We start from the raw sequence: 26,355 nt of genomic DNA, 5'->3' as shown, positions 1-26,355 counted from the left end.
GAGAGTGGCTTGCGAGCAAGACGGAGAAGTAGGACACGTATACATTCGGAGGCAGATAATCCTCACTGCAGAGATGCAAGGAAGGTCGGTGAGGGAAATCTCTCCCACCACATGCACACAGGAGAACAGCAAGATGAGATTCTTTGCTTGAAGAACTCAAAAATCCAACCAGAGAGCCATCTTATTCAGTCTCATACCAACAAGTCCGGGCATGCAGGGAAATCATTATTTTAGCTTTATTTACGAAAGGTGAGAATATCGAATATCTGCCGGAGGGACAAAGGTGACCGTGAGTCTCTTTAAAAAGCCTAGGGGGTCGACAGTTTGACTAGGTAGCGTGTTGGCATTGTTTCGTTGTGTGTAGGTGTGCATGTATGTTGACAGGGGGTTAAGGGTTTAAGTAATGGCTCCTCAACTCTGTGAACTACATAAGCACATTCTGTATCACGGTCAGGTTCCTGCTGCGAAACCAGGATTTTTAAACATCACATTTCTAAGGAGGCTACCAGTCAGGGGGGGACTTTTGCTTTTCCTGTATAGCTGGGAATACTCACTGATTACTGAGCACCGAGTTAAAACTAGGCTTTCTCGAAGAACCATATTACACATTAACAATTTGACAGATAGAAATCTAAGCTATTCGTTTATAGGTTGGTTCATTTCAAACAGCTCAGTTTCTCTTGTCACATGGCAAAGATAACAACACATTGAGAGCTGATGAACATAGATGTTTATGGTATACATTTAGAACAACATTCCTATTTTTAAGGACGTCAGGAAAATACACCAAAACATTAAGGTGCAACCATCAACCTAATGCATCTGACCTGTTACCATCGGCACATGGACAACAGATGTAAAATAGCCATTTTGGCTAATTCTGGCACATTTACATTCTATGTTTATTAATGTGCACTGTCCATGTCAAATAAACCATAAATAGTTAAATCAAATCAAAGTTGTTAACGAAAGAGAGAATAACACTTTTATTCAAATGTTGCCTTTATTGCTATAGTAGACAATTCCGTGGATGTTACATTCGCATGAAAGAAAGGATTTATTATGGATAGTATATTAAATCATAGGCTCCACAGTTATAGTTATCGAAGTGTGATTGCACTCAGTCATTTTGAAAATTGCTTTTAAAAAAGGGAATTCATTACTATATAAATTATTACTCTCTTAAATATTGTAATGGCCTAGGATGACAGTTTTCCAATTTTATCACCTATTTATTAAAAATCCAATCCACCCACTGCGTACCCGGTACAGGGTCGCTGGGATTTATCAGAAACACACACAGAGCTGTGCAAGTCTCAGGCTGCCAAAGAACACAGTTTAAAGCTATAGACGCTCCTCTACTTACGAACACGATACGATACATTTCGAATGGCCGTTCGTAACTTGAAATGTCCGTAAGTCGTTATTCAACATCATTTTAAGGGTATACGCAAATACTAAGAACTAGGATGCTGGGAGTACGCACGCTACGCTGCTGCACGGCCGGAGTAGCGGCCAGAAGGCGTACTAGGCGGAAAAACGTACACACATACAGATCATGTTTACCAGTGTCTGAGAAATTTAAAAACATTTACAGCACTTAATCACAAGGTGCCCAAAAGTAATCAAGTAAACATCTGCTGTAATCATGACCAATTTTCCATGAATATTTATTGACATTTAAAATCATACAGTGGATGTATGATGGATATTACAGCATATTTTGAGGTCAAAATTTCTTCTATATGTTCTTCTATAAAATAGGGAATCTTTCGACCAGGCGTGAATCAAATTGCCTCGATACTTCAACGCCGTTATTTGCACGGTACCGAAAATGTAGCCGCATGCAACGCTCGGAAACGAACATGGTGGGCGTCATAAATCACAGGCCTAGTCTTCACTCGAGACTCTACAACCTTTCACATCACAGGGCCCCGTTTAATAAGGATTTCTCACTAACTGCTCTCACTCAAGGTTCCTGTTGCCGACTTGGAGACACGGAGACCGTAAGCCACTCAGCCACGCTTACTGCTGCCCTCCGCAAACTCCACCTTAACACCTTTGACCCTGGATATATGAACATTTTTGCCCGTAAAAGAAAGGACCTTGAGATGTGTCCTCACCCTCTTTACCACCCTGTAAAATCCTTACTAGCAGGAAAGTCGAGAGAGGCAGTCTCTGTGGTTAGTGACCACCTGCAAATATGACAGTAAAAAAAAAAAATCATTTCTCAAACAATGCACACATTTGCGACTAAATCTCATACAGCTGACAACATACAATGGATCCTTAAAAGTAGAATGTAGTTCACTTCACAAAGGATAAAAGCAATTGGGTATGGAAGGCTGAATTAATATAGTAAGCAGTCGCAGTCACACCAAGACTGCCCCGATTTTCACTTAGCGACCTGGTCAATGGAACGGATCTCGGCGGCTAAACGAGGCCTGCTTATCCTTACACTCCTTCAGGTTATTTAGGTCTTGCAGGAGTACTGCTGTGGTATTTATTTTTGTAAGGCTCAGGGACAACAAAACCACTCCCCCCCCCCCCCCCGCCCAAGGGAACATCTTATCTGTCTTCCACACACATTTCTCCAGTACCACGTCCCTGTCTGGGGAGCAGAGGACACGGGGCAGGGGAAACCCCAGGCTGGATGCCAGCTTGTCACAGGGTATTCACATACTAACAGGCCATGTGAAGACACTGCAGCAGGAAACTATACATAAAGAGACAAGGGCAGGAATCAAACTACACAACCCATAATGCATAGTTTCTCAACCCAGTCCTCAGGAACCCCCGGCCAGTCCATGTTTTTGCTCCCTCCGAAAGACATTTTATGGACTGGATGGGGGTCCCTGGGGAGCAGTTTGAGAAGCGCTGCCTGAGCCCGCATGGGGCCCATCTCACTTTAGGGTATTTGAATATACTGTGGCACATGCTGCATGTTAACAGCTTGGCACTATCCTGCATCACAGCGTCGGGATTTGCTTTGATTTAACCTACCTAAAACTGACCTGTATTCAGTGCCTTACACGTTGATTGACATTTTATAAAATAAAGGCCAAAAAAATCTGCGACTTTGAGATCACCGATTGTAAAACGAAAGTCTCAGCAGCAGCTACTGCTTTTGTATGACAAAGTAAGAAAATCGACATGTTAACTATCAAACTTGAGATGGTCCTGAAATTATAATTTTTAACAGCCATCCATCAGATTGATGGCCATAGTGTAATGAACATATGGTTTTTAATTAAATAGGGCGTTAGAGGGAAGGGGGGGAAAAAATCTTGCTCAACATCTATTTGAAAGACATTTATTGACAAGGGCGTTTGACAGCATGGGTCCCTGCTCTGGCTTCCGCCTTCACGTGATGGCCTTGAAGGCTCTCTTCTCCACGTATTTCACCTTGTTTCTTCTTATGAACCTGCAGGACAGTGTTCACAGTTACAGAAGTGCCATGACACTGGACAGTCAAGACTTGATATGAACCACAATGTTTTGTCACATAATAGGGCACATTCAGTCTAATCTTGGTTACGAAAGATGTAGAGGACGAAGGATCCTCCTCATATATGAAAACACACCCAAAATGTGACACTCCCTGTTCTGCATGGCGTGGAATGAAGACTAAAGTGTCTCCTCTTTGTTACAGATAAACGTGTCCCATAATACCAGCACATGAAAAGCAGAATCGCTACAAAAACACGACTGCAATTTTAATCATCTTTCTAGTCTTCCAAGTTATTAACCTGAATATTCTGCAAGGACAATTTAGGTTCTGCATGTCCCAAAGACCAAGAGCTGGATCTAATCCTGGGAATTCACCCAGCAGCTTCTGTGTCGCAAGGTAGCATCCTCACAATACCACCTAATTCCTAAATACAACTATAAAACAGAAACTTAATTTCACTCATTAAACTGACACAGCAATCCACAATGTTAGTAAACAAATTGTGGATCAATTAGACATATCTACACATGAGACAGAGTTAAATTTACTCTTTTAGAGCAGGCTGGGGTGGGAAATTTTGCTCATTGACCTTCATTTGGCTGGGGTCTCACACACCTAACTACCGATATCAATCTGCTGGAAATAGCCCCTAGAGTACTGTAATTACATTCTCCCATAAACAGGACAGTAAAGTTTTATTACAACAAGATCATTGCTTGTTATCATTAATGCACAAGCCTCTCTCTGGCAGTGATGCTACACTCGCTCAAGTGTGCAAATCCAAGAATCCTGAAAGACAGCCCTAAAGGTTTCAGACTTTCTATATTGGGGTCTGTATTATACATCCGCTTAGATGATACACTGTCTAAAATAAAATCAAGCAAAATGATGAGGAGAGAGAAAACTAGCATGTGCTGTAGCTCTATATAATGGCAGCTGACAATCCGCGATTTGGTCAGAAATCGTTGCCCAGTAACAGCCCAGGGTTACTCACTTGGCTCTCTCTCTGGGCTCAATGATGTTTCTCTTCTGTAGACTCTTAAATCTGTCTTTGAGGATGCTGCCCTCTGGCTACAACAGGAAGAATTACACAGAAAAGGGGACTGCTTAAAAACGGGTTATGAAACATGGCAAGCAAATTAAATGGATGCATTTCTAATGCCAGGTTTAGAATATTAAACATAAAAATCACAAACTAGTGAACTGATACACAACTCAGATTTTTCAGGAAACAAACACAAATTGGGCAGGCAATTCACTGGGGAAAAAAAAATTCAGTTTTGGTTAGTCTTATTCAGATTATTCTGGCTAACAGCACAATGTGAGGCAGAAGGGTCTTTAGACTCTCACCTACAGTCCAGGGTGAGACCAGAGATGGAGGGACACGGCCTGACTCACCTTGAGGGTGCGTAAGGAGCCAGAAAGCTCATCACTCAGCTGCACCTCCAGATCGGGAGCCTGGAACCTGAGAGAGCGAGTGCAGGTCAAGTCACACAATGTCATTCATCATTGAAGTTTCATAAACAATGTGTTACGTCCTGCCTACTCTGCCTACTCCATGCAAAGCGGCCAGCCCAGGCTGCTATCCAAGCCAGTTTAAAGCCATCTAAAGATAACTTCTGGATGTTAAGTACCATGGATTCAGACACTGACAGACTATATCTGCTTGAGGCCTTCCCTAAGGGCAGGACCTCAGACAGAAATCACCAGGCTTGCAGGCTGTAAAATGAAAGCAAAACGGGGGTGATCAGAGATGACTGACTTGAGCTTGCCGAGCCGTTGGGGACAGAACTTCTGCGCCTCCTTCTGGGCTTGATACTGGGCCTGCTTCTGCCTGGTGCGCTGCTCACGCCTCTTCAGGTCGGCCCGTATGGAGCGCAGCTGGAACAACTGCTGCCTCTGGTCCACCAGCTCCCTCTGTGTGCGCTTCTCCTTCTCCTGCAGGAGGGAGAACGCGCAGATGTGCAGTCGGAAAGCTCAAACATCGGATTGCCGTTACCGAGCATGCAAAAGGATGACTGATGATTTTGTTAACAGCTTGACAAACTGCTTAAAAGGTCTGAGGTTGAGATAGATGTGGCGTGGCCAATGGGAAAAGATCCGGTGCGGCAAAGGGAAAGGAAACACAAAACAGGCCCCATTAAAACAGGCTTGTTGAAGACCAGCCTCAAGGTTTCCCCGACATTTTCATACCCTCTCTTTCTGTGCCTTCTCTCGTTTCCTTTGTCTCTCCGTCTTTTTTTCCCGACCCACGGCTGGCGCGCTGCCTTTTGGCTCCTCTTCTCCTTTGGGTTCGTCCTCTTCCTCGTCATCTTCTTCCACCAACCCTTCGACTTGCTCCTGGAAGATTGTCTCCTGCAAGTATGGGGATGGAGATAGGGGCAGGTTAGGGGCAGATGTGGGCAGGAATGGCCCGGGGGGATTGTGTGAAAGGGATTAACTGAGGGGGGGCGGGTGGCAGTACCTCTGTGGCGATGTCTTCCTTCCGCACAGCCAGCTGCTGTGCCAGCTTCAGCTCCTCCTTCTGCTTCTTCTCCTCCACCATATGGGCCTCGAGCAGCAAGGCCTACACAACACACACACACACACGTGGCATTTCCCCTAAACCACAATCATGGCTGGATTCCCCCTTCCAATCAGCATCCCAAAGCTAGACCTGGATGTTTAGCAGAGTCTATTCCTGAAGCTGATCCCGTGGTGCATTAATGCAGAAGCGACAAGTGAATTAATAAGAGCAGCTTCATCAATAAGCCAGGTCCCTGCGGTTTACCTCCACAAAAAAGCAAATCTATCTATACGGTAAGAGATTCAGAACATTAAGGCCTCTAGACCACGTTATACTCAAGGCCCACATCTGCTTGCCCAACTAAGTCACCCCCCTGTTCATCTGTCGCCCCCCTACCCACGAAGGTCACCCCCCCCAGCCTGCCTAGTCTATCTGGGCGGTCGAGATTGTCCTGAAACTCAGCACCAGGAACCAGATTCCTCAGCTTCGGTGGAAAGCACCTGTGGTCATTCATCTACTCTTACTGCGCTGCGATTCCCTCTGGTTAATTTTTAACAGTGATACTCTTAACTTCGCCGAGTTCTTATCACGTAGAAGTATTTTTCTGTATAAACATCAGACTTTGTAGGAGTCACCTTGCTTCAGAGTGCTGACATGCTTATTTTTTTTACAAAGAACCTCATAAAAAACAGATGGAAAGTACCTGTAGTTATTTTTTTTTAGCCGATCTGATTTCCTGGTAAAAGTGCCTTAAATGCCACGGGGAGACTGACTTGCAGAGGAGTCTCTGCCTTGCTCCGTCACACACATACACACGAATGATCCTCTCAAATGCGTTAGCATACTGGCTGCGTTTCTGGTAACATTCGAGTTTGGTAACAGACAGTCTTCATCTCATCATCCACACTCTTTCCAGTGCTGGTGTAATTTATTAGGGCACTTCATTTTGCACTTTGTTATTTTTACATTTAATATTCCCTATACAAGTATGTACCCTGTTTATATAAAATAGAGAAGGCAAATCACTTCAACACTGTCAAAGCATAGAGAAAATGTTTGCAGAGTATGGATTGGGCAGGTAGCTCACGTGACGTTACCCTTTATTTCTTAATATAATACTGCTGTCTGTACAGGTACTGTACATACTGTGTACACTAATTTAAAATGGAATAGACAAAACACCTACAGGTTATCAAAGTTAGGTAGCATTTGTAATGTTTTTCTGTCCTTGATTATATATAGCACAGACATAACCTAGACCTAATCACTCATGCCGTCAGTAATTGGTGGTTTTTAATATGGCCCTTCCAGCGACTGGTTTTGACATCCCCACCATAGATCACGCCCAGTTACACAATTCTCAAATAGAGAGATTCCACCTGAAACATAAGGCAACATTCTAGGTAAACTGCAGATACACTAATCTATCAAAATCATGAGCAGAGGAAGATTTCAACCTAGGGATTCATGAAGTGTTCTCCTCCAAGACTAGTCAGCAAATCACAGTATGCAGCGGGAAAATGGCCAAGCTGAATGGCGTCTCTGGTCTGCGTCTGACCGGACCTGAGGGCAGCTGGCAGTACCTGATGGTCAAAGAAGTCCGGGTTGTAGGATCCTCCTGGGCCAATGATTTCCACAGCTGGCAGAGAAGAAGGCTTCTCATTGAGCCTGTCAGGACGCTGAGAAAGAGTCGAGTCGAAAGAAGTAGCTTTAAATCAGAAAGGACTTATTATGAAACACACACAAACATGCAGCATTGCGTAAAAGTCTTTGGCAACGACAACTACACTTATGATCTTCATGTTGGTATAAAACTGACTTATGTCTGAGTACTTTAGCTTAGCAATTCCAAAACCTTTCTGCAGTAGCCATCAAACATATTCATACTTGTTGACTGAATCACTAGCAATACTCAAATTATTTCACTACATTATTTAATTAAAAACTGAATGACCTGATGGTTAAATGTAACAAATACATGGAACGGCTGAGGTGCCCCTGAAGAGGTTAGGGAACTGAAGTGGTGTTTATCTAGCCATCCGACAGGACATCAGCAACGTTTTGTTACAGTTCATTTGCAGTGGAGTCAGAAAATACAGTAAATGGCTCATGGAGCATCGTTTTAACCATCACTACTCCAGACTCTCGGCAAATCGACAAGTAAGCAAGTTCGGCATATTGGGTTGGCAATTCTCATCTGAATCTAAAGACCCACAGGAGATGTTTATGATACAGTTTATTAATTCCTATTTAAAATGCATACAATTACCTTATTGGCCACTGGCACTGTTATTAATTAAATTCATTTTGATTGGTGTAAGTCATAAAGTTTTGCAGTTGCATTCCCCTAACCCTATTCTTCCCATTGGATACATGTATTTTGTATTTTACCGCAGGAGGTTTTTCCAGGAACGCGGTAGTAGCACTGTAGTGGGACTGACTATCTGCTGTGCTCGTCTCTCTTGATGAATATACCCTAACTACTCCAGCATACTGCAGAGCGAATGTTTAAAACAGCCCCAACATATCAACAAACAAACAAAAACAAACAAAAAAAAAAAAAACACTGAAAACCAGAAAAAGTCACTTACCTTCACAGGCTTCTTTTTTGTTTGTTCCAGGTAAAAGGCATCTCCAGATAGCATCTCTGCCAGGCAGAAGGTATAAGACAAAAGCTGAAGACTCAGTATGCTATGGTAGGTCACCCGCATGCGCCACCAAGCTCACTCACCTTCCTGTCCCCATATATCGTAGAAGGGTCTGCTGGGGTCATCATCAGGCAGACTCTTCTCACTGGAAGATGTGGCGCCCCCTGCTTTCCTCCTCTGGAGCTGCTTCTGGCTTCTCAGCTGTAACCCTTTAGCCACCTGCTTCTCGACCCTCTGAGAAATGCGCCGGAGTTTCTTGGCGTTCGGCTGCTGATGGGCCAAAATGCTGTGGAGGACGGGCCACAGAAATGTCGATATTACAGCGCCCGCCAGACGCTAAAAAATCTGATAGACAAGTTAGACATACCCATCCTGTACAGACGCGGAAGGCAAACAATGGAACCACAAGGCAAAGAAGCAGGCATCGAACCACAGCACAGAGTGACTGCTGGAAGTCAAAGTTACAAGCTGGAGGAAGGGGAGACACCGTGACCCTCAGTTCCCTGGGCACTGCCCACTTGGCAGCGACCAGGATATATGGAGCATCTTCACATTCCCACAGGAATACTGTGAGCGCAAGGATGGAATCATCATCGGGCACGGAGTAACAAGGACAGGGAGACAAAGGAACTAGAGATATAGGGGTTGATTCTCCAATGCGCTTCAGTCAAATAGGAGCATCGCTTTGTGCTTTTCTCACTCAAGCCTATTCTCACTTAAGCAGTGCATTTTTTTACTATGTGCTTTGGTAGTGAAGTAGTTAATCAGTTGGCGAGAAAAAAACGGACAATACAAAACAACCTAAGATATGCAGGTATCTTATACTGATTGTCTATTGTGGATTACTTGGAATAAATCATTCCTATTAGCTACTTCAGATCATTAAATCAGTTATGACATTTTAATGTAGGTAATAGGATGATGTCAATTGCTCTGTGCAAAACTCAAACACTTTCAGTATAAAGACTATACGCTACAGTCATGCTTTCATTCTCAAAATAAAACGGTTTCTGTGGATTTCAATTATGTACACGATGTAAATGAAATAGTCTATGTTCTGGATCCCCCTTTTGCTGCTTGATGTATTAATTATACTTCTTGAAAGGGAGCACCTACATTCTTTGGGTTAACCACAGTGGGCATTACACTTCACTCAAATGTGCGTAACTTAAGCGCCTCATGGAAGACGACCCCATAATGAATTAAAAGGGGGAGGAAAAGAAAATCTTAGAGGAACACTAAAGTCACAAGACAAAAGCACAAAAATAAATAGCTAAATACTGATGCGAGGCGTAAGAACACAAGACGTTCACATGCATGGTTAGGCGGAGCTACAGGTATAGCTTGATTATCGAAGGTAGACGACACTGCCGTATGGTACTGGAGTGTTCCAACAACGCATCCTCTGCTATGCTCCACTTTGTGCCCTGTCTACTACAAACTGCTTATAGTGATCACAATTATAGTGATCAATCACTTATATGGATCAAAAAGCTTGGGACCGAATCATTCCTGTACAAATACTGTTTAAATAATTTGCTTATAGTAATCACTGCGATGGGTTGGCACCCCATTCTGGGTTGTTTCCTGCCTTGCACCCATAGCCTCTTGATAGGCTACAGCCCCCACCCCGAATAGGACAAGCGGTTACAGAAAATGGATGGATTTAATTGGACTACTGTCCACAGACTTGCTCATACTTACTCTTTGGGCGAAGGAACGAGAGAATCATGCTGTAAGATCAGGTCAACCCTCAGGGGCTTCGATGATTTGCCCCTCTTTGTCACAGGCGCTGCGAAACATAAGATTATGAATATAATGACATTATTAGCAAAGGCTATTATGAAATCTTTTTTTTTTTTATACTGAAGTCCTGACATCAAGCTCAGCACAGTAAAGGTAAAAAAAAAAACTGATGGCAAACTTGCACATAGTCAATGATCTTTTGAGAAAGGGTGTAGGTTTGTTGGGGAAGTACTGCCTCCGCCCAGCCGAACGTGGAGGGCCTAAACCCACACCTCAAACATTTAATCACCTGTTTCGATGATTTGCCTAAACATGGTTACAGGGACAGCATCCCTTTCATGTAAGGGAGCAGCTTATATGTTCAGTCAGTAACATACCTTCCTGGGCAACTTTGTTCTGGTCTCCAGTGTCCACAAAAAACAAGCTGTCGTCTGGCTTCTCTGACAGCAGGCCTCTAGAACAAAGAAATAACCATTACATATAAAACATTTTAGATTGATAAAGTGATGGCATTTCAGTATGCTATACACTACGATATAATATCTGTCTCATGATATGCCACTACCAGAGCCTTTTAGCACATTAAGGCATGGCAACAATTACAATACCCCTCTCAATCCTCTCACTTTTTAAACTGCTTACACAACAACATTGAACACTATCTGTGGACAGAGCACTGATGCGAACCCTGATAGCTTTTCCCCACTTGTTGTCAATAGCGTACTTAAACGTAAAAGGTTATGGGAACAGGCGAAACAACACGATCATTACAGATATAAAACCACATATCAGTGGAAAGGCGGATGATTCGTTGTTTGCAGTGAACTCGGCTACGTAAACATCTGCTTATAAAGTGAATAGGTCATTAATAGGCTCCTGACATGTTGTATTTTCGTCTGCGGAGAAGCTTGTGTTACGACTAATCTACCCAAAGGGCCTTTTGATCAAATTCAAGGTTCGGTACTTTTTCCTGAAATTAAGCATACATACCAAATTTCTTATTGTCCAAATGTTCACTACTAGTAATATTTTGAAAATGAAAAGTATATCTTCAACACTGATGCGTGAAACTAGGCACCATTTTATTCCAAACTTGTACAAATTATAACTTGTAAAACAAACCTTTTTTGGAGGGGGGAGTAAGCTGATTGCCCTTCTAAGCAGTATTTGGTTTAAAAAAAAAAAAAAAGATTACTACATATAAGTAAATTACTTAAGTAACTACAAATGCAGTTACTGGATTGTAACTAGATCTCATATTTAGCAAGATAAATAAGTAGTTTTACCGGGTTGACTAGTTCAAACAAACGTGTGACTTCAAAAACAACAAACGACTTTTAAAAATGAACTCTTTAACCAGTTGTCTAGGACAAACACTCACCCTGTGGCTCTCTCCTGTAGTCTCACATCATCCAAAAAGTCTTCGATATCTTGGATGTCACTGTATTTGTTCCAGTTTTTCTTTTTATTTCTGTTAACACGCTTTCTCTTTCCGATTCGCGAAGAATTCTGTTCACGAGTGTGATTAAGCGAAAGAAACCCATGCTGCCCAGCAGCCACGCGTTTTATTCGTTTTGCTGCTACTGCCGCCATATTAAAAAGGGAAGTAACAACGACGGCGCAGACAGATGACGTCACAGAACAGCGAGCTCTGTCGACCTTCCGGCAGGTGTGTTGCCTAATCCGTCCGGATTTAGACGTTTCAAAATTAGTCAGTTTTATGTGGGTAAGTACGTCCACACATACAGGGAATGTATCTCACATACATAGAGTAGATACAGTGTTTCAATTGTATTTTTTTTCCCAAAAAAGCACGGTATCAGGAACCATCATGGTTGTTTGAACACTGTGGCACTATAATCAAGGAGGGTCTATAGAAAAACAGTTATAGCTTGGATAAGTATTTTTAGTTGGCAAGAGAGCAGAAAATCATCTCTATGAATGTGTGTATATCTTGTCCTTTTTGAAAAGTTATGGACTAACATAACCTTAAACCTAACCCTAACCCCAAAAGCTCTGAATGGCATTCCCCAGAGTTCTACACAAACCCCCTCATTTTCTTTGCTCTCAGTGGACAATTTATGTTAGTTCCCTTAGTGGTAAGGGCTACATTGGACTGCAGAGGATTGTTTCGTTTACAGTGGACCCTCGATTTACAACCACCCTGACATACAAACAACTTGGGTTACAACCAAAATTTTAGTTTTAACTTACGACCAAAGTCTTGAGTTACGACCCGAATGCCAGTAGAGGCCAAAGCGTGTGGCTGTAAACAAAGAGCCGAGATGCCCGAGAGGCGCCTGTAAGCGTCAGTCTGAGCCCAGATACGCCTGTTTGTGGGCGTCATTTCGGTCAGTGCAGTGCTTTATATAATTAATTTAGCTAATTGCTATCAAAATGGCCCAAAAAAGCAAAAAAAAAAAATAAGCTAAGGAAAGAAGAGAAAGTAAAGAAATCAATCAGTCAAAAAGAAGGAAATTGTGCAGAAATATGAGTGGCATTTGTGTGACTGATCTCACTAATATGTACAGCATGTCGAAATCCACCATCTCGACAATCTTACAAAGTAAAGATTTGTATAAGGAAGCTAGTGTTGCTAAATTAGTAAGTCACGATCAACAGAGTTAGACGAGGTAGAAAGGCTGTTACTAGTGTGGATAAATGAAAGGCAGATGGTGAGTACACTGGGAAAAATATTAGTTTCTGGTAAATTAAGCACGTTATACAAACCTTTTTTTAATCACGAAAAGGTTAGGTAAGGGGTGCTTTGGGAGGTTTCCTCATTTCTTATGGGGAAAAATAGTCTTGACTTACAACCAGCTCTCGCAAACAAATTGAGTTCGTAAGTCAAGGGTCCACTGTATCTTACATGGACACTAGCTCTTGGTAGTCACTCACCCCAGCTATGATTATATAATTATAGTCTGAGACACAGAGCTGGGTGGGGATCCTTGTCATTAACTATTGTTGAACTGTACTGTCAGTGCTATCACTCTGTATGTGGATGATGTGGCCATGTGTCGTTAGGCTGCTGCTGTTCAGGATTCTTCATCCCTGTGTCTCCACCTGCCTCTCTCTGCTCCTCTTGCTGCCATAATTAGCCTTGCCAGAGCTCCTTTATTACCGTAACCCAGCTCTCTTGCATTGCCTCTCTCCTGCTGTGCTCTTGCTGACACACTTTCAATTTATTGTCCCATCTTCCAGGATGAACGACTTGGAGGTCCCAAATCAAGGGAGACAGCCTGCACAGCAGCCTCCCTGTGTTTCTACATGTGCTACCCAAACCCCTCGCCATCTACCCAAGCCACCTCACCTGCCCATCTGCCGGCTTTTCCTGTGCTGTCCTGCTATCCGCCTGAATTAACATTTTGCTACTTCATGGATTCCCAAACTTTTCAGTGGCAAGGACTCAGCCCCCTCATTTCTGAGATTTCTGTGAGGGTTTTCCTTGTTCTCAGAGAACTTTGGCCAGGTGTAGTTGCTTTTTGGAAGATTCTTTCTGGTAATGCTCCTTGTTAAAAACACAGTGTAATAATACAACTCATATCCACTATACAATGTTTACAGACAACAGGTGAGACTTAATTCCTCGTTCTCAAAATACTAATATGCAAATTTTCTCCAGTAACTTGTTAAATGTTCACATAAAGAAATGCCTTTACTTACTGCATGAGTAGCATAATTTGATATATATAATTTCATATTAATTTATCCTTCCAGGTAAGGTACAGTATCCCCAATTCGTAGCAGACTCTTTAATATTTAACTTAAAACCAAGTTTTTTTTAACTTACAGGATTTTATACGACAAAGTCAAAAAATAACTTGATAACATGACAATGTCCCTTACCATATTATCATAACATACTACTTACTATTCTACTTAGTAGAAAGCCACAAAATAAACGTATCAAAATGACTGTGATAATAAGTTTGTTTAGTTTAAATTTAGCCTTCTACATCTTAAATATATACGTGATATTTATGCAAACTGTTAAGAGGAACAAGGCAGTAAAAATGGAGCCCTACTAGGAACCCCAATGCATCATGGGAAGACAGTGCCTGACACGACGGCCATTTTCCCGTTGGACGCTCCGCTTCCATTGTGTGAACCTACAGTAAATACTGAGACGGCTAGTTTAGCCAAACAAGATTTTCACTCTCTACGACCGCACATTTTAAAGGTAAGTGTCTACAAATTAGGTAATCGTGTTCCTAAAGTGTTTACGCATTTATTGAGTATTTTGGAATTATTTTTAAATCAGTATTTTGTTTTTTTCTCGCCAAAACCGAAAAAACAAACCACACTGCGAAGCGCCTGAGAAAAAACCGTCTTTCTGCTCTCAGAAACCAGAAAATCAATTTCATTTCACAGCGTGTTTCACTTCGGATAAACATAACCGTTCCAAGTTGGTTCGCGTCTTTTTATATATTTTTGGATTCCCCCAAGTGTCTAGTTTCATCTTTGCCGCGTCGATATGCGTAAATCGGTAATATTTTTTATCTTTTTCCAGTTCCAATTTAGCCGCGTATAGGTACTATTACGCAGATCCTCGTCCCGGCTCTGCTATAACAGCAGCCATCGTTTCCTCGCCGCTGAGGGCGGGACTCGTTGTGCAAGTGTGGGAGTGGTGCGAATGGCAGGTCCCGCCCTCCTGATTCATGGGAAGAGTTCCGATTGGTTGTTATATGCGGTCGCTTGTAATTGATTGGCTACATGTCTGCTTTAAAGACTTGTCCATCAGAGTACTTCATTTTTAATTCACGACCGCTCGAGCAGGTGTGTCCGAGGTCTCCCCCCTTTTTTTTCTTTCTCGACGATAACTTCCTAAGTTGTTCGTAAAACTGCAGGGAAAACGAGAGCCTATTAAAAATGTATAATTCCACTCTCGATTTTTGTTTTCGAGTTTGGAAGTGGTGTTAAGTGTTTACTGTTCCTCCTTATAATTACGGTATATGTATTTTCAGTCATTTGTGTTTCGCAATTGACCGTTTTATGTACTTCCTATTTTAATGTAAAGAAATTTTAATGCGTTGCAGTTAAATATCCAAATATTTATTTGAAGTTTTTATTTTAAATGTTCACAGTTACATGTCAACATATAATAACAAAATAACAAAAACAAACAAATTAGGAAAAAACTAATGGAACTATGGGATCAAAAAAACTGTAGCAGTCCATTGTCCAACCATAAGGACACTGGGAACCTTAAGTAGGATACAAGTTTATTTGTTACGGTTAATTTATTGATACAAATTAACTTATTTGCATGTTTAGGGGAACATGCAACCCGTGTATTCCTAATTTGGACTGTCACTTTCAGGTGACCTTAAGGTGCCATGGCTCGTACCAAGCAGACCGCCCGTAAGTCAACTGGAGGCAAGGCTCCACGTAAGCAGCTGGCCACCAAAGCTGCCCGCAAGAGTGCCCCCTCTACTGGTGGGGTCAAAAAGCCTCATCGCTACAGGTGAGGAAAAAAGAACAAGAACACCAAGTAGATTTTTTTTAAGTAGATTCAGTCGCATGTCAAGTCAAGTTAAATGTCTTTCAAATTAGGCTATTTAAGAATGCACTCGCTTTTGTTGAATTAGATCAGCCTTGGAATGGAGTTGTGTATCAGTCTGTTCATATATGCAGCAATACAACACTTAATTGTATCCTTCTAGTTCAGCTTGTAGCTCACAGCAGTTGTGTTGCTATTGTGTGGTGTATTCAGATATTTTCCTCCTACAGGCCCGGAACCGTCGCCTTGCGTGAGATCCGTCGGTACCAGAAGTCCACAGAGTTGCTGATCCGCAAGCTGCCCTTCCAGCGGCTGGTGAGAGAAATTGCTCAGGACTTCAAGACCGACCTGCGCTTCCAGAGTGCTGCCATTGGGGCTCTACAGGTCAGTCACCCCATGCTTACAGTCACATGGTTCTTTGGGGGGGGGGGTGTTTCTTGGCTTACGGCTCCTAAAAACATTGTTGTTATCTTTTTGTTAAGGGATGAGTGTTATTCTTACTGGGTCCTTTGTCTATTTGAATGCAGGAGGCCAGTGAGGCGTACCTGGTGGGCCTGTTTGAGGACACCAACCTGTGCGCCATCCATGCCAAGCGTGTCACCATCATGCCCAAAGACATCCAGCTGGCCCGTCGCATCCGCGGGGAGCGTGCTTAAACCTCCCCAGCTTGGTTCTCCTCCTTTCCTCCTCCACGATGTCTGTCTTCCCCTCCCTTTCTCAAAGCTCCACGCTCCTCTTCTGTTTGTAGTGCTTAGATTAACAATGATTATGATGACAAAGTGTGTAATTGTGTCTTTCTTAGTGCTGTTGGCAGCAGACCTTTAGGGTACCTTTTTGTGCATGTACCAGCTTAGTGCTGATCAGACACACATTCTCACAAGAATATCAAAGCAACTGGTTCCCGGCTTAGGAAGCCTGTCTCTGGTCAGGGAGAGTTCATGAGGTCAGCTCTTTAAAATAATGGAGGTACACTGTAGTACCTGGGTGACAGATGGGCTCCCAGCTGGGGGGGGTGAAGCCGCAGAAAGGTGGATGAGGCAGGAGGGTGATGCCAGGGTTGATCTGCTGGGGGCCGTGGTGGTGGGGGGGGGGGTGACTGTTCCCGCAGCAGGGTGCTAACACTGCCCAGTGCTCATCTCCTGTCCCATACTACCCCAAAGTGAGTATTCAACATAGTGATGATGGAGAATTTATATAATGGATTTAATAGTGCCTGAGGGGGTGATGATGTGTAGCCTGTGTGTTTGTGTCTGCTGATCAGCACAGCAAATTATATTCATCTACAAACATCACTTGGTAGAGCAATTGTTTAGTTGAACAATGATGATTACTGTCATCATTATTGTGGTGTCTTTTTTAACGCAAGAAAAAGTTTCATAGATGCAAAAAAGAAGTTTAAGATTCATTTTTACATGTGGACCGTGCAGAACAATATTTTTTACTGAACGTCTCGCCCATCTAATTTCTTTTCCTATAATGTATTAACTACTCTGTGTATTAAAGGATTTAAATTAATTTGATTCAGTCGACATAAAGTAAATGTTACCAAAGCATTTTAAAGTCATGGAATGACAATATGTAGCAAACTGTCCATGTGCATCACTTTCACTCTAAAGTGTACTAGATTGCCATCTATTATTTTTAAAGAAAAAGAAAAAACTTAAAATTTTCCCAGTTTTTTTTTCCCGTTTCTCAGGTTGGTGTAACACCCTTGCTTCATTCTTTTATTTTGATTTTTAAATGTTAAAGATGTTTAAATGAACTGATCTTTGTAATTTCCAGATTTCTCATATAAGGTGGTAATAAATCGATGTTACACAGTTTTGCCAAAGAGTGATTATTGCACTGGGCAGATTGGTGCGTTTGCAGGTTCTTCCTGTGTTTTCTGGATTTTCCAGTTTCTCACCATAGTCGAAATATAAAAGCTAATTAGCTTATCTGTGGTGAGTGTTGGACAAGGGACACTAGCAGGATAGAAGATCACGGTGTACATTATGGGCAGTTTGGAAGTGCCATTATGCCTAAGCGAATGTTTTAGGACTACAGAAAGGAGAACCCGCAAACTGCTGGCACACAGCAGGCATGGGATTTGAATCCACAATTCTGGGAATGTGGAGCTATATTGTTGGCCATGGTGTCACTAGCAATTAATCAAATAAAAATTCAAGAGATCTATTGCAAAGTCTATGTTAACCGAAACATAATGTTAACCCGTTCAAATTAATCCCAATGTCTCTGTCATTTATCGCTAAAAAGTATATCTTCCGTGATACATTGTAGAGTACTAACATCGGGTTTGTGGATATTTGAGTAAAATCGCTGCCCGTTTTCATCGCGAGGTGGCACAAGCATCCATTCCTGGTATTTCTTTTAATCCGAACGTAATTTGTACATAATTTAACAAGGGTGTCAACGACGCAGTAGGAATGAGTTCTATAGCATTTTATTTACTTTTAAATTGAAATATATGACAAAATAATAATTGTACAGTTTCGAACATGGACAGCTTCTATCATTATGAATTCCCCCACTGGTGAAACAAAAAATAATCAGGCCTCTTGTACCAAGCTAACAATATCTGGTCCCCATTTTCGTTTTTCCAAATAAGCAAGTCTATACAGTTTGATAATCTTTAACCGCCACTCTGAACTAATCCCAACTAATTATCCTGAATACACGACTGCCATGGCCAAAACAGGGTATTTGCCCGCTTGTACCTGTTAATAAACCAGATCTGCAAACATTACGGATAAATGGAAATAATATAAGCAAATGCTACCGCTCTGTGTATGACAGCGATTTACAGAAAACCATTTATAATAACTATATCGACAAAAGTTTGTGGTGAAAAAACACATTCATTAAACATATGGAACTATTGCCCGGAGCATTTGTTTAATTAATGTTCCTTACAGACAATATGTAGCATATAACGAGATTATTTTCAATTACATGATGGACAACTTAGCTTTGGGGGCAACTTTCTTCTCAAGCCACTTTTATATGCAAATTAAACATACAGAGGAGAAAATGTTGCGCTGTCCTCACAATCCTATTTGACGTATATATTCAACAACACGGTTATAACGTTTTTTACATAGTTTGTCACAGCATTTTCCCCACATTCATTTAAATATTTTTTTTTTTACCAAATATAAAATTCTCCCACATTCGAATTGTGAATAAGTCAGTCGTTTGGAGTATTATAAGCGGGCATTGAAGAAGGATGGACGGATGATGTACATTTTAAGACAAATAAAACACACCAGTATAGTTGTATTGTAATGGAATTTATTTAAACGGTGAAACATGGTGCATAGAATCAGGTGATATACACGAAAATGTGTGATAAGCCATAGTGGGTGCGACTCTATGTATATAGCAAATGGCATCCGAAAATAGCATCGATCAGATACTGATAACATAACCATTAAATTCTTGTTTATAGATAAGATGAAAATGGTGTGTACTACGAACGCCAATGCATTATGGGATATGGGTGATTGACACGGCGGCCATTTTCCCGCTGGACGCTTTCTCCCATTGTGTGATCGAGACAGTAAATACTGACACGGTCAGACAAGCTAAACGTTTATTTCATCCCTTGTTCCTGCACTAAAGGAGGTAAGTAGCCGAAAATGAAACCCTACAATTTAGTACGCACTTTTCCTTAATCTTATTTAAAGTTTGTTTTTTCGTAAATTCCAGTTAAATGTATTTTCTTTTCAACGGCAAAGAGAAAACAAACCCGAGTGCAGAAGCGCAAGAGGAAAAACAGGCTTTCTACTTCAGAGGAGACCAAGAAAAATCCGTTTAAATTCGTCCGGGTTTGCTTCGATAATATACAGTTGCTGAGCGTCGCTGCAGGTGTTTAAGAAACTTTGTGTGTTCCTTAGGTTGTCAGGTTTAATTTCCGCCATGTATTTTCGTAAATAATATTACCGTTTTTTATAATTTTTTAAAGTTTTCAAGGTAGTCAACCGCTCGCAATACATAGCGCTTTACCTCGGCTGTGTTTCAAACAGAAGCCATAATCTCATGGGTGGAGGCGGTTCTCAGAATGGGAGGAAGGGGGGCTAGAACCAATCTAATTGGTTGGAAACGTGAATTCTGATTGGCTGATTGGTTGTTGTAATTTCAGATTGGTTATTGAAGAGTTTATGCCTTGCCTCTACCCATTACTGATTACGCTGATTGGTTACAGATTTTGTTGCTAGGTTTATTTTTTTCGGGCGCTTGTGGCTTGAATGAGTTTCTGTAGAATTTGTTGTGAACACCTATTAAACGGGTTTACTGCACAACTGGAATCACATTAATCTGTCAAGTATAATATTTATATCTGTTTTAGATGTTAACTTATTTAGTAGTTTAATGACCATCCATTATTGAATACCGCAAATAAATACCTTCATGTATTTACTTCTGTGACAAGTGAGAACAACTATTTTATATTGTATTTCATAATTTTTTGTGAATATTGCGTTCGTGAACGAAATACCCTTAGTTAATTCTCGTTGAAAAATGCATTGCAAACAAAGGTGGTAAAACATTTCAAAATAATCACATACAGAAAGGGAGGATGCCTAAGTACTTTAAAATTCTGATTTTCAGGTGACCTTAAGGTGCCATGGCTCGTACCAAGCAGACCGCCCGCAAGTCAACTGGAGGCAAGGCTCCACGTAAGCAGCTGGCCACCAAAGCTGCCCGCAAGAGTGCCCCCTCTACTGGTGGGGTCAAAAAGCCTCATCGCTACAGGTGAGGAAAAAAGAACAAGAACAACAAGTAGATTTTTTTTAAGTAGATTCAGTCGCATGTCAAGTCAAGTCAAATGTCTTTCAAATTAGGCTATTTAAGAATGCACTCGCTTTTGTTGAATTAGATCAGCCTTGGAATGGAGTTGTGTATCAGTCTGTTCATATATGCAGCAGTACAACACTTAATTGTATTCTTGTAGTTCAGCTTGTAGCTCACAGCAGTTGTGTTGCTATTGTGTGGTGTATTCAGATATTTTCCTCCTACAGGCCCGGAACCGTCGCCTTGCGTGAGATCCGTCGGTACCAGAAGTCCACAGAGTTGCTGATCCGCAAGCTGCCCTTCCAGCGGCTGGTGAGAGAAATTGCTCAGGACTTCAAGACCGACCTGCGCTTCCAGAGTGCTGCCATTGGGGCTCTGCAGGTCAGTCACCCCATGCTTACAGTCACATGGTTCTTTGGGGGGGGGGGGTGTTTCTTGGCTTACGGCTGCTAAAAACATTGTTGTTATCTTTTTGTTAAGGGATGAGTGTTTTTCTTATTGGGTCCTTTGTCTATTTGAATGCAGGAGGCCAGTGAGGCGTACCTGGTGGGCCTGTTTGAGGACACCAACCTGTGCGCCATCCATGCCAAGCGTGTCACCATCATGCCCAAAGACATCCAGCTGGCCCGTCGCATCCGCGGGGAGCGTGCTTAAACCTCCCCAGCTTGGTTCTCCTCCTTTCCTCCTCCACGGTGTCTGTCTTCCCCTCCCTTTCTCAAAGCTCCACGCTCCTCTTCTGTTTGTAGTGCTTAGATTAACAATGATTATGATGACAAAGTGTGTAATTGTGTCTTTCTTAGTGCTGTTGGCAGCAGACCTTTAGGGTACCTTTTTGTGCATGTACCAGCCTAGTGCTGATCAGACACACATTCTCACAAGAATATCAAAGCAACTGGTTCCCGGCTTAGGAAGCCTGTCTCTGGTCAGGGAGAGTTCATGAGGTCAGCTCTTTAAAATAATGGAGGTACACTGTAGTACCTGGGTGACAGATGGGCTCCCAGCTGGGGGGGGTGAAGCCGCAGAAAGGTGGATGAGGCAGGAGGGTGATGCCAGGGTTGATCTGCTGGGGGCCGTGGTGGGGGGGGGGGGGGGTGACTGTTCCCGCAGCAGGGTGCTAACACTGCCCAGTGCTCATCTCCTGTCCCATACTACCCCAAAGTGAGTATTCAACATAGTGATGATGGAGAATTTATATAATGGATTTAATAGTGCCTGAGGGGGTGATGATGTGTAGCCTGTGTGTTTGTGTCTGCTGATCAGCACAGCAAATTATATTCATCTACAAGCATCACTTGGTAGAGCATTTGTTTATTACAATATTGATGATTACTCTTATTGTTATGGTGTCTATCCTTTTTTTAATGCATACATGTCTTTTCATAGCTGCAGAAAATACTTTTTAAAGAAAAAAACAGCAATATGGTATTTTACTGAAACAAAAATGTTATCATAAATTTAAGCTATTGATTTACACTGGCCACTATTATAGGGGGATATTTTATAAATGCCCTTTGTTTTTTTTTATTATAGTCATATGTTAACTTGCCATCATTTTTCTCCTTTCTCTGTTCCTGATCCAAAATTGGCTTGCAAGGCATTGACCAATGTTATGCCAAAGCATTGGGATGCCTGCAGCAAAGAGGCTTCCTCTCATCGGCGTTACTTCATAAACGTGTATATTCACGCAGAGATTAGATCGATCAGTGACGTTTTTGAAAGCTGTCAGAACTTACAAAATGTCATTTCATTATCAAGTAGCTACAAGTTACTACAGCATGTTGAAAAGTGTGCTTTTAGAGCCGCTGTGAATTTTGTGAGTAGGATAATAAAAGTTTGAATTCAGTTGAATAGGGTCCCTATTTCCTTTCCCTCGATTGCAACCCTACAACCTCCCCCCTTGTAATGTGTTTCCCCTTTTCTCAGGTTGTGGTGACTCATCACTTTAGCATTATGACTTTTGATTGAAACTTGTCCAGATGTTAAATTAAGCCGATCTTTGTAATTATCAGATTTCTCATATTAAGATGGTAATAAATGTTACACATACCCTTGTGTGTTTTATTGTTCTTTAATTGGCATAACTTAATGAAAAGGCTTTTAAACATTTTAATAACACGATAATTTGAGAGCTAATTAGGTAAGTGTTACGTATGTCTTGCATAAGCACCTATATTGATCTGTACACAATTTATTTATATTTATATATATATATATATATATATATATATATATATATATATATATAAAATATGCAGTACAAATAGAGGACCAGGGTTTGAGTCTCTGCCAAGACTCCCTGTGCGTGCGTGTGTGTGTGTGTACAGAGAGAGAGCATAACATCAAGTAAATATTTAATGTGGCTTTTGCCTTTAGAACTGTCAAAATTAACCTTAGAAATGTTCTACTTAAAATGGCTGCATTGCTTTATTGATGGCACTGCTCAGACAAGGACAAAGCAATACATTTATGCATACTACTTCTAACGAGGATTCCCGGCAGCATCTGTCACGCACCTGGGCGGGATGGGTGCCGCAAAGCAAATCACTGCCTCTCGGTTATGTAATATGTTAATATGTGTTTTACTTACATTTCTTCCATTTCTATTTCTGTATTAAAATGAGGACCACTATTCAATGATAAATACCATTTGTCAACATCTGGAATTTTATTTATGATGACTAAGTCCGATACGTGCAGAACAAATACACGTAAGCATGTTGGTATTTCTCCACCAGTAAACAAACCACTTACGAAACCTAGGAAACGTATGAAATTATCGCAATGCTGTATATCGCAACCAGCCGTCTTACCGCCAGGTGGAGACATTGTCCCGCTTGTGTCGTTTTCAGTTTCGTAGAAGAGCGTTTCTCAAATATCTTCTAGTATTATTTCTAGATTGTACCTATATCATCTTATGAAAATTGAACAGAAAATATTTTTTTTCCTTCTTACTATGTACATTTTGTAAGTATTGTTTTCAGATGACATGCTTGTAAAGGCATTTTCATTTTAGGTTTCCACATTAATCCTATTTATTTTGTCTGCATAATGTTAGAAATAAGCATCTGTTGATTGAGAAATTACAATAACAGCTCATCTGATTTGCATACAATTAGAATATATAATGTATAAATAAAATATTAGAATTTGCTAAGCTCTGTAGACTGTGGGGCTGGATTCATTAATTGTCGTATACAACACTGTCGGAAATAATAATAGATTGCAGACTAATTCGTTTTATTTGTGGGTAAAAAAATAATATTTCAATTGATCATTTCCCATACATCACCGTAAGTTTTTTTTATATTTGTATTGGTTTTCATTCGTATTTTGAGTTCACACTGTCAAATGTGGATATTTTCCCGCGATTTATTTCCATATTGACATATCTGTACTGTTATTTGTTTGTTGGTTTGGTGTGTTTTAGAAGAATTCAGAATATATCCAACTTTTGGTAGCTGAGATAGCTGTTTATTCAAGTTTCAGAACCAATTTCCACACAGGCGACTATTTATAAAAGGGGAATAATAGATAAATTATCTGCCTATACCACTAATCCGTTATAGTATCGTCTGCCCTACAGTTCTGCATTGGGAATTTTTAATCGAGTAATAATACTGCAATTCCTTTCTCGTTTTATTAAAGCTCTATTTGACATTGCATTTGACACATAGCTACTTTCTGACATATATATTTGAATATATGTTCTGACTGTGAAATTACTAATATAGAGTTTCTAAATTAAATAATCGTATGTATACATGCTTATAAAGGCAAAAAACTGAACACTGACAAGGCTTGAAACATTAAGAATAAATATCCACTGTTCTTTTGAAAGTGAGATGTTCAGAGTTTAAAAGAATGTACCTCTCTGACAAAGTAGGCCTATTTTTTTTGTTTCCCTTAGTTCATTATTTCGAAAACTATTAAACTACAAACCTACAAAATAATATTAGGTTTTATTTAGTTTCTTCTTGAAATATTAGTAATAAATTTATTGGAATAATAAGACTTAAACTGTGGCATAATTTATCCAAGTTCCCCCAGAACGAAGACATAATGAGATGGTTTTGGGTATAAAACTCACGGACTGAAAATGGGTCCCACTCATTTACATGCAGTGGACCACTTGTGAATCTCGTGGTACTTCATGTTTTGGTGTCTTAACGTTTGTTTTCAGCGTCTGGGTGCTTAGTGTTTCAGAAATATTAAGTTTGTCTATGTCATTGGTAGGGGTGCTGAGTTTGTTTATGTCTTTGGGAGAGCGTTTTGAGTAGTGCGCGCAAATTGCGCATTCACCTTCTCCAAGGTCTGTATATAGTGTCAGTCCATCTGTGCTCCTCTGAGGGATTACAGTCAATCCGTCTGTCTGCGGCTCAAAGTGCTGACTGACAGATCACAGATTAGTATTGCGTTGTACCAGTGGAGAAGGGGGCGGTAGAATATAAAGACAGAGAGAGAGAGATTAACAGAGCAGAGGAGGGGGGAGAGATTAGCGCAGCACAGAGAGGCAGTGAGAGATTACGGCACAGCAAACAGAAAGAGGAGGGGTCTTTGGGGCTAGGACCTGCCGTCGGGGTATGGGGAGGATTAACCTTGTGCCACGAGCACAACCTCGCCCACTGCCACCATTCAACCACCTGCTAATGCATACGCGCATGCACTGATGGTCAAGATGAGTTTGTACGCGTACACAGGCTATATGTATATGCAGGTATATCACGCATGTGCATACCTATAGCCTCTGTGTAAGCGATATATAGGCCTACACTCTGATTAAGACAAATCATTAAAAAGCAATTATGATACAGACTTCTGCCTCGACTACACAACTTTTGTGGCAACATTTCATTCAAGTACGTTTATTGCGAACCTGGATTATTTTTGTATTTTGAATCTCGTATGCCAGAGGGCACTGTTCCACACGTGCAGGGCATATTCAGGGGTATGTTTCTCAAACCCATAGTTATTAACGTTAACAACTTACATATTTGGAACCATGCAGAGACATGGATCGAATTGGGTAAGTTGCTAACGGGAAACTTACCCTATTCTGACTGTGAGGCAGCAGGAAACATTATAAAACACGAAATCCTCTTCATGCAGTTTATAACATTGGCAATCTCTCGTAACTCTTTTTCGACACCGCTTGTTCTATCATATCCACAAATGCCAAAGACAACTTACATGATTTTGAAGAGGAAAGATATTTAAAAACATAGATAAAATTTGTGTTGTGTTGGAATTTGATTTGGAATTCTGCCTGGTTTCCTATTTTTTATTTATTTTTTATTTTTTTCAGAATTTTATAGGGGGGAGACATGTAGAAAAAGGTTTTTTTTTCCTTTCAATGTAAAGTTGTACTACTTTGCTAAACATCAGTTGTGTTTGGGGGTAATCTAAGTTATGCAGGAAGATTACTGTATTCCTACGATAATCCTTGTAGTTTCGCCATTTTCGTTTACATGATAAGGTCTGTTAAGCAGTCATAAACCGATGCTAAATTAATTGGAAATATAGCATATCATTATCGTGCAATATAGCCTAGGCTATAGAATTATTATCACAGATCGGTTGAACGTAGAATAAAAGTCATTGTGCCAGTTAAAATAACTAAAGCGAATGCCTAATGTAGCTATGAAAAGGGTGTTAATTCTCCCAGGAAACATTTTATTACCCTGCCCTCCTTTCTTCTTCATTTTTAATA

At 41.0% G+C, this 26,355-nt stretch overlaps 3 protein-coding genes across 3 annotated transcripts; 2 read left to right on the top strand and 1 right to left on the bottom strand.

Annotated features, from left to right (window-relative positions):
- Positions 1-3,297: 3,297 nt before the first annotated feature.
- nop53 (NOP53 ribosome biogenesis factor) lies at positions 3,298-11,976 on the bottom strand. The gene is made up of 12 exons (XM_023833423.2): positions 11,733-11,976; positions 10,729-10,805; positions 10,310-10,397; positions 8,689-8,891; positions 8,549-8,604; positions 7,541-7,636; positions 5,916-6,017; positions 5,645-5,806; positions 5,214-5,389; positions 4,850-4,916; positions 4,446-4,522; positions 3,298-3,424 (listed from the first exon to the last, which is right to left on the bottom strand). The coding sequence occupies exons 1-12, from the start codon at positions 11,942-11,944 to the stop codon at positions 3,364-3,366; spliced, it is 1,377 nt and encodes a 458-aa protein (XP_023689191.1). The 5' UTR covers positions 11,945-11,976; the 3' UTR covers positions 3,298-3,363.
- A 2,405-nt stretch (positions 11,977-14,381) lies between these two features.
- Positions 14,382-17,674, top strand: LOC111854931 (H3 histone, family 3C). The gene is made up of 4 exons (XM_023833425.2): positions 14,382-14,534; positions 15,675-15,818; positions 16,085-16,238; positions 16,382-17,674. The coding sequence occupies exons 2-4, from the start codon at positions 15,691-15,693 to the stop codon at positions 16,508-16,510; spliced, it is 411 nt and encodes a 136-aa protein (XP_023689193.1). The 5' UTR covers positions 14,382-14,534; positions 15,675-15,690; the 3' UTR covers positions 16,511-17,674.
- Positions 17,675-19,333: 1,659 nt separating this feature from the next.
- On the top strand, positions 19,334-22,694 carry h3f3c (H3 histone, family 3C). Its single transcript, XM_072701382.1, has 4 exons — positions 19,334-19,478; positions 20,466-20,609; positions 20,876-21,029; positions 21,174-22,694. The coding sequence occupies exons 2-4, from the start codon at positions 20,482-20,484 to the stop codon at positions 21,300-21,302; spliced, it is 411 nt and encodes a 136-aa protein (XP_072557483.1). The 5' UTR covers positions 19,334-19,478; positions 20,466-20,481; the 3' UTR covers positions 21,303-22,694.
- The last annotated feature ends 3,661 nt before the right edge of the window (positions 22,695-26,355 follow it).

This window comes from Paramormyrops kingsleyae, chromosome 17 (assembly GCF_048594095.1).
Source record: "Paramormyrops kingsleyae isolate MSU_618 chromosome 17, PKINGS_0.4, whole genome shotgun sequence".
NCBI classification, from domain to species: Eukaryota; Metazoa; Chordata; class Actinopteri; order Osteoglossiformes; family Mormyridae; genus Paramormyrops; species Paramormyrops kingsleyae.
Note: the sequence above shows the minus strand (reverse complement) of the source record. Positions and strands in the feature narration are given on the sequence as shown.